The sequence below is a fragment of the Erythrolamprus reginae genome, chromosome 1, assembly GCF_031021105.1.
Source record: "Erythrolamprus reginae isolate rEryReg1 chromosome 1, rEryReg1.hap1, whole genome shotgun sequence".
In the NCBI taxonomy this organism is placed as follows: Eukaryota; Metazoa; Chordata; class Lepidosauria; order Squamata; family Dipsadidae; genus Erythrolamprus; species Erythrolamprus reginae.
The window spans coordinates 421862875-421871938 of NC_091950.1; the positions used below are offsets into that span (position 1 = coordinate 421862875).

The following is a 9064-nucleotide window of genomic DNA, read 5'->3' on the forward strand; positions in this document are numbered from 1 at the left end:
CTAACTTCAGATTGCGTCCCCTTGTTCTTCTGTTCACTTTCCTATTAAAAACACTTCCCTCCTGAATCTTTTTTAACCCTTTAACATATTTAAATGTTTCGATCATGTCCCCCCTTTTCCTTCTGTCCTCCAGACTAGACAGATGGAGTTCATTGTCTTTCCTGATACGTTTTATGCTTAAGACCTTCCACCATTCTTGTAGCCCGTCTTTGGACCCGTTCAATTTTGTCAATATCTTTTTGTAGGTGAGGTCTCCAGAACTGAACACAGTACTCCAAATGGGGTCTCACCAGCGCTCTATGTAGCGGGATCATAATCTCCCTCATCCACTCTTTCTTGTGAATGTTCCAACACTGGAAGTTTTTAAGATGTTAGATAACCATTTGTCTGAAGCAGTGTAGGGACTCCTGCCCAAGTAGTAGGTTGGACTAGAAGGCCTCCAAGGTCCCTTCCAACTCTGTTATTATTATTTTTTCCTACCCTCAGGTGCTTTGGAGAATAGCTTGACTCCCTCTTCTTTGTGGCAACCCCTGAGATACTGGAACACTGCTATTATGTTTCCCATAGTCCTTTTTTCATTAAACTAACCTAGTTCCTGCATCCATTCTTCATATGTTTTAACCTCCAATCCCCTAATCACGTTTGGAGAATAGGTTGACCCCTCTCTTCTTTGGGGAACCTCTCAAATATTGCAAGATGCTATCATGTCCACCCTAATCCTTCACTTTATTAGAGCAGATAAAACCAATTCCAGCAACCGTTCTTCGCTTGTTTTAGCCTCCAGAATTCTGCAGTTCTCTTAATTATTATTATTTATTTATTATTATTTATTAGATTTGTATGCCGCCCCTCTCCGTAGACGATAGAATCAAGAAAAACAACCTAAACGACAGCAACCTACAATGAAGTAGCATTCTAAACTCAAGCTTCAAAACCCGCAAATGTTACTAACACACAAAACAGCCTGTCTGCCTATTGCCTCCAATTCTGTGCTATTTGTGGGTCACCCTCCAAAGCAGTTTCTTGCTTCGTGGCCTTGAGATAACACCTCTGGCACATGAGCAGAGAACTGTTTAAAAATCGGCATCACACCCCCTTCTAAGAAGAGGCTGTCATATAAACGTTCCAATAAAAGAAACAGAATGAATAATTCTTACTTTGAGATCCAGAGATTTCATGAGCAATTTGGAAACGACATACCGTAGTTTGCAAAATCACATTTCACAGGAACAGCTCAGCAGGATTACAAACACCATATTTTTCAGAGTAAGATGCACAAGGGTATAAGGCACACCTTAATTTTTGGTGAGGAAAATGGGGGGGGGGGTATCTGCCTACCAGGAATTCATCTGGCTAGCGTCCTTAGTCTGTTCAGCTTCAGCACATTATTTTATCCCCTGGTTAGAACTTTAAAAAAAAAACCTTATTCGGAGTGAGTAGCAATGAAAGAGCTTGGAAGCTGGTAAAAGCTGGGAAGATCCTTAGTGCCTTGATAGGGATGAAAAAAAACTTAGAAAAAGCTACATTCAGAATATAAGACACATCCAAATCTTCGAGTCTACAGAGAGGGGCGGCATACAAATCTAATAAATAAATAAATAAATAAATAATAAATAAATAAATGAGTAAGTAAGTAAATAAGTAAATAAATAAATACAACCCCTTTTAGGGGGGAAAGGTATGTATTATACTCCAAAAAATATGGTAGTTCTGATACACTTTAAAATCTTTTCATCTAAAACTTTAATTCATATAGCTTTTTTTTAATGGCCTGCTATCTTTCTGAGACCTCTTGTAGTCCAATAGGCTATAAGTCCGTTTCTCACAGTCCCACCTCTTTGTCCTTGAAGACAACACAAGCAAGTGATCACATAGCACATCAACTGTTTAAATTTTTAAAAGTTTTAATTAATTAATAAACCAAACCATCCTTCATTTAAAATGAAGGAGGGGCAGCAACTTTGATTAAAAGGCGTTTCAGCGAGGCAAATATATAAAAGGGGATAGAGAGGCTGAACCACTTGACCCTAAATACAACAGGGGACTGAAGAGGAGCAATGCAGCCCCTGGTCCAGACTGCAGGCATAAGACCTCTCCTAATGGAGGCTGTTTCTTGCGGTCGTTGCTGGGCTTCCGTGGAGCAGTTCTTTTAACACTTGCGATTGCAAGTAGAGATGAGCTGATTTGATGAAAATTGCAGGGAGGGAGGGGAAGCAGAGGTTACTAGCACTTAAAACACACACACACACACACACACACACACACACACACACACACAAGAGGACCCTATTATGAACATAGACACATAGAAGACTGAGGGCAGAAAAAGACCTCATGATCCATCTAGTCTGCCCTTATACTATTTTCTGTATTTTATCTTAGGATGGATATATGTTTATCCCAGGCATGTTTCAGTTCAGTTCCTGTGGATTTACCAACCACGTCTGCTGGAAGTTTGTTCCAAGGATCTACTACTCTTTCAGTAAAATAATATTGTCTCATGTTGCTTTTGATCTTTCCGCCAACTAACTTCAGATTGTGTCCCCTTGTTGTTGTGTTCACTTTCCTATTAAAAACACTTCCCTCCTGAACCTTATTTAACCCTTTGACATATTTAAATGTTTTGATCATGTCCCCCCTTTTCCTTCTGTCCTCCAGACTATACAGATGGAGTTCATTAAGTCTTTCCTGATACATTTTATGCTTAAGACCTTCCACCATTCTTGTAGCCCGTCTTTGGACCCATTCAATTTTGTCAATATCTTTTTGTAGGTGAGGTCTCCAGAACTGAACACAGTATTCCAAATGTGGTCTCACCAGCACTCTATATAGGGGGATCACAATCTCCCTCTTCCTGCTTGTTATACCTCTAGCTATGCAGTCAAGCATCCTACTTGCTTTTCCTACCGCCCGACCACACTGCTCACCCATTTTGAGACTGTCAGAAATCACTACCCCTAAATCCTCCTCTTCTGAGAAGGATTTTAGATGGAAAGATTTTAAAGTGCATCAGAACTATTTGCAATCCTGCTGAGCTGTTGCTGCAAAATGTGATTTTGCACAGTACGTAGTTTTGAGATATATTTGGAATCAGAACGCTGAAACTGTGAGAAATAGGGAACTGAACATAGCCGATGGATAGAGGTTTGAGATGTGCACAGGTATATGTGGGGACTGTCAGTAAAAGAAAGTACAAGGAAGTAAGTTGTGAAATGCAGAAAAGTATAAGACTCTCCGTATCTTCAGAAAGGGACGGGATACTTCTAATTAATAATAATAATAATAATAATAATAATAATAATAATAATAATAATAATGTCTTGGGATGAGTTAAGGGTCACTGGCCATAGCTAATCCTTGTTGGACTCAGCTATGTCATGAGTTATTGATATGAGTTGTGTTATGAGGGCTGTTCATGTTCCAAATTGCTCACAAAATAAACTTCTGAATCTCAAAGTAAGAATTATGGTTTATGTTGCTGCCTTCTGTTTCTTTTATTGGGACATTTTTATTACAAGACCGAGGAAGAAAAAGGAACTTTTAAAAATTGCACGCCCACTGCTTCTACCTGCTGACCACAATTTTAAGCAGAAGCTATTCAGGGTAGAATTAAGAGAGCTGAGAAAGGAGGGTGGAGGGTTTGATGGAGTAATAACATCCACCCTATTCCGCCCCTGCCCTCCCCATGTACCTTTGGTTTTAATGTTTGTTTTAATGTTTTATGTTTTAGCTTTTATGTAATTTTGTAAGCAGAGTTACTCTATGGTAAGATCGGTGGCCAATATACTGAATGAATGAATGAATGAATGAATGAATGAATGAGTGAGAAGGGAAAAAAGGAAAGGAAAAGGCTGATACAGCAGCTGAAAATTTTCTCTGAATACAGATAGTCCTCAACTTACAAAAATTCATATAGTGACCATTTGAAGTTACAATGGCACTCAAAAAGTGACTTATGACTGATTTTCACACTTACGAACGTTGCAGCATCCCTGCAATTCACATGATCAAAATTCAGCCACATGGGAACTGACGACCGCCGTGTCCCACCTTTACGTGATTCCCTTTTGCGATCTTCCGACCCAGCAAAGTGAATGTGGAATCCAGATTCAATTATTCAACCACGTTTCTAACTTTAACAACTGCTGTGGATCCACTGAGCCACAAGACTCAAAGCATTTTGGTTTTTAAGGGCGCCTGGTCAACTTAACTCAAGAGAGATAATCTACACAGCCATTACAATTTATTTATTTATTTATTTTATTTTATTTATTGGATTTGTATGCCGCCCCTCTCCGCAGACTCGGGGCGGCTAACAACAGCAATAAAAACAGCATATAACAATCCAATATTAAAACAGTTAAAAAACCCTTATTATAAAACCAAACATACAGACAGACAGACATACCATGCATAAAATTGTAAAGGCCTAGGGGGAAAGAGTATCTCAATTCCCCCATGCCTGGCGGCAGAGGTGGGTTTTAAGAAGCTTACGAAAGGCAAGGAGGGTGGGGGCAATTCTAATCTCTGGGGGGAGTTGGTTCCAGAGGGCCGGGGCCGCCACAGAGAAGGCTCTTCCCCTGGGTCCCACCAAGCGACATTGTTTAGTTGATGGGACCCGGAGAAGACCCACTCTGTGGGACCTAACTGGTCGCTGGGATTCGTGCAGCAGAAGGCGGTCCCTGAGATTTATATTGGGTTAACTTCTTAATTCTGCACTTCAAAAGAGCCAACTTTGCTTGTATCACTTCAGGGTGCAAGCATTTTTTCAACTGCAAATCCTCAAATTCAGAGAGAATATTAGTTGTGAGGGCAGCCTCTGAAAATCACCTGTTCAGGTCCCACAGCTTCTCCCAAAGGCTACACAAATAGAGAACAAGGCAAATTCCCAAAACAGAGGCAGGCCTTAACTTACGACCACAACGGCGCCCAACATTTATGTTACTGAGACATTTTCCCCATTTTACGACCTTCCTTGCCTCAACTGTTAAGCAAAATATCTACAGGTTGATAAGTTAGTAATCTGGTTGTTAAGTGAATCTGGATTCCTTATTGACTTGGCTGGTCAGAATGCCCTGCGACTGCCATAAATATGAGTCAATTGCTAAGCATCCCAATTTTGATAACATGACCATGGGGATGCTGTAAAGGTCATAATTTTGAATAAGGGCAGAAGTCAAAATTCAGTTTTGGTCACCACGATGTAAAAAGGATGCTGAGACTCTAGAAAGAGTGCAGAGAAGAGCAACGAAGAAGATTAGGGGACTGGAGGCTAAGACATATGAAGAAAGGTTGCAGGAACTGGGCATGGCTAGTTTAATGAAGAGAAGGACTGGGGGGACATGATAGCAGTCTTCCAATATCTCAAGGGCTGCCCCAAAGAAGAAGGAGTCAAGCTATTCTCCAAAGCACCTGAGGGTAGGACAAGAAGCAATGGGTGGAAACTAAACAAGGAGAGAAGCAACTCAGAACTCAGCTTGCCTCCCGAAGTTATGGATGCTCCAACACTGGAAGTTTTTAAGAAGAGATTGGATAACCATTTGTTTGAAGTGGTGTAGGGCTTCCTGCTTAAGCAGGGGGTTGGATTAGAAGACCTCTAAGGTCCCTTCCAACTGTAATGGCTGTGTAGATTATCTCTCTTGAGTTAAGTAGACCAGGCGCCCTTAAAAACCAAAATGCTTTGTTATTATGCTTATTATTATTAAATTCCCAGTGTCATTCTATTCACAAAATGAACTGTTGTAAGTCAAGGACCACCTTGGTTTTATGGGCCAATTTTACGACTATTTTTGCAGTGATTGTTAAGTGAACACCATCCCAGCATCACCTAGGGGCACGGTTTTGCCAAAAACCAGAAGTAACTGCCAGTTTTTAGCAAAACTTTTAAAAAAAACCAGTCACAAGTCACTTTTTTTCCAGTGCCGTTGAATCTTTGAACCGTCACTAAATAAACTGTCCTTAGGTTGAGGACTACAACCATGAGGTAAATCCTCAGGTAAATAAGAGAGCACACAGAAGAAAAAGGAGGGGAAAAAGGGAAACTCCCCCTTTACATCCAGCAACCAATCATAATTTAGATTACCTCATGACTGGCGCCCTCACTCTCCAATTAATCAATCACTTACAATTGTGTGATCTGGCCCAAAGGCCTGCCTCAATTGTTGAGCCGGCAAACTTAGAAGAAGTCCCCCCCCCAAATAATGACAAAGGGGCTTGCCTTTTTTTTTAACCACACTAATATTGTGTGGCTTTCAAAACATTCATTCAAGCCTGTGGATCAGAGGTCTCCAAACATGGCCACTTTAAGACCAATGGACTTCAATTCCCAGAATCCTCCAGCCAGCTATTCATGGCAAAGGCAGGACCTGAACTCACAATCTCTTTGCTTTCAAGCCTGGTGCCTTTACAACTAGACCAAATAAATACTGCAGTTCCAGCTTCCTGTTAATAGCACCTATGGTATTTAATTAAATAACACACAAACACGCACACACCACTTTGGAGCCATCATTTCCTGCTAGGTAATCAGACCGCTCCTTCTCTGTCACGGTTCCTACTGATATGGTGGTTTCATTTTACTTGGCAATCTCACACACGACCTGGGCTTCCTTAGTGGTCTCCCATCCAAAGAAGGCCCCCAAACCTGCTGGCCACAGCAATCCAGCTTTCTTTGTGTCCCCATTGGCTTTCAGTGTCCCAACAACCTCCTCTCCTGAGTGTCGTCCCCATGACAATCCCTCCCCCTCATCTGCTCGTACAGGTAGTCCTCGATTTACAACGGTTTGTTTAGCGACCGCTCAAAGTTACAACAGCACCAGGAAAAGTGACTTAAGACTGGGGTAGGGGGTGTTTCCCCACATTTACAACCTTGGCAACAGCCCTGTGATCACATAATCAAAATTCAGATGCTTGTCAAGCTGTTCCGTGTCATCGGAGAGGGGCGGCATACAAATATAATAAATAATATTCATGACAGTTGTAGTGTCGTGTGTTGTGTATGTGATGCAATCCTCTTTTGTTGTGCGACCTTCTGGCAAGCATGGGGAAGCCAGATTCACTAAACCACCGGGTTGCCAACTGAACAAGTCCAACGATTCGCTTAACAACAGTGGGAAGGTCGTAAAAGGCCGCATAGCTTTAAAACTTGGGTATTTTTAGATTTTTTAAAAATTGGGCTTTTGAACTGTTTTGTATTTACTTATATTGTGAGCCGCTCTGAGTCTTTGGAGAAGGGTGGCATACAAGGGCCCCTTGAGGTGCCCTTATTACCTCGAGGTTTGACTACTGCAATACTCTCTACATGGGGCTACTTCTGAATAGTGTTTGGAAACTACTAATCATGCAAAACGCAGCCACGCGAGCGGTCATGGACCTTCCAAGGCATGCCTATGTTTCTCCAGCATTCCACGGACTATATTGGTTGCCAATTGGTTTCCGGATGCAATTCAAAATGTTGGTTATGACCTATAAAGCCCTACATGGCATCGGACCAAATTACCTGCGGGACTGCCTTCAGCAGCCTGAGTCCCAGCAACCGGTTAGGTCCCATAGAGTCGGCCTTCTCCAGGTCCTGTCAATTAGACAATGTCGCTTGGTGGGCCCTAAGGGAAGAGTCTTCTCTGTGGGGACTCCAGCCCTCTGGAATCAGCTCCCCCTGGAGATTCGCACTGCCCCCACCCTCCTTGCCTTCCATAAGAGTCTGAAGACTCATCTATGCCACCAGGCTTGGGGCCTTAGAATATATGTATGTCTTTCGTGTGAATAGTAATGATTGATTTTTAATATTATTGGGGGTTTTAGACTAATTAGTTTTAAAATTAATTGGATGAGGATATTCTCATTGTTGTTTTTTATATGTTGTAAGCTGCCCCAAGTCCCCAAAGGGGCAGCATATAAATCTGATAGATAGATAGATAGATAGATAGATAGATAGATAGAGCAAAACTCAACCACTGTCTCACTTCCCAATGGAAATTTTGGGTTCTTTCGGTCGTAAGTCGAGGACTGCCTGCAGGACAGGGCCCAAGATCCCTCCCCGCAGCTAAATTCAATCGCCCTCCCCATCTGACTGGGTCCTCCAAGTCCTGAGACGCCCCCTCTCCAGATAAAGACCCCCTTTTCTCCCTTCATCACACACCTCCCATTCAAAGGGGCAGCCTATAATCTGCTTTCAACCTCAGCCCCCTCCTTTCAGCTCCCTCGACTGAAGCCCCCCCCCACTTAAAGGCGGCAGCAGCCCCTCCCCATTTTTGTAGCACTACTACAACATCCATGTTTAAGTATTACCAAGCCCATACTACAGTGCCTTCAGTCCCCGCCCCCTTTTTCGTCCTCCCCCGCCCTCCACCAAACCCCTTCCCAGCATCACTCTCTCCCTTTTCCCCTTCGCGAGAACCCACCCCCCAACAGACCCAAAAGCGCGGCTACCTTTCCGCCTGAAGAAAGACATGGCGGCGCCGGCGGGGAAGGCCTGGGCCGTCCCTCAGGGCTGCTGGGTCGCGTTCCTCCTTCCGCCGCCGCCTCCCGCGCCCCACACCGAGGCGGAGGAGGAGGCGGCAGCCGCCATGTTGTCAACAGCGGCGGCCGCGGCGCAAGCTCCTTCTTCCGGGCGGCGACGGCGCGCAAAGCTTATCGGGAAAAAGAAAAAAAAAAAGAACCGGCCCGGAAGCCCTCGATCGTCCAGCGGACCTGATTGTCGACCAATCAGACAACGTGACAAAAAGGAGGAGGCGGGGCCATCTTGTAATGGGGCAGCCGGCGCAGGAGGCGGAGAGGCCATCTTGGAAAATGGCGCGTTCTCTCTTGAAAGCGGGGCAAAGAGAATTCCGCTCGGCTTATTCCTGTAACAGGAGCCGAGGCCCGTTCAGCCATGTTGGTTGAGGGCAACTGCCCCGAATCTGAGAGAAATCTTTCCTTATAATATCTGCAATGTCTAGAGATTTTTTTAAAAAAAATGTATCTGCAAAATGTGCAATTTTTTAAAAAGGATCGGGATAGCCCCCACAGGTGGCTCGGACAAGCATGTGTTGGACTTACGGGCCTCACATAATGCTCACATTGATGG

The 9064-nt window shown here is 43.5% G+C and overlaps 1 protein-coding gene across 2 annotated transcripts in view; it reads right to left on the minus strand.

Annotated features, from left to right (window-relative positions):
- Positions 1 to 8681, minus strand: part of AKAP10 (A-kinase anchoring protein 10) — a 67566-nt gene extending 58885 nt beyond the window's left edge. The window contains exon 1 of one of the 2 annotated variants that reach the window (XM_070735400.1): positions 8428 to 8681. In XM_070735400.1, the coding sequence (XP_070591501.1) occupies positions 8428 to 8449 (22 nt within the window). In that variant the 5' untranslated portion in view covers positions 8450 to 8681. The remainder of the gene's footprint in view (positions 1 to 8427) is intronic. The other variant, XM_070735401.1, reaches the window with a different exon arrangement.
- Between the last annotated feature and the right edge of the window lie 383 nt (positions 8682 to 9064).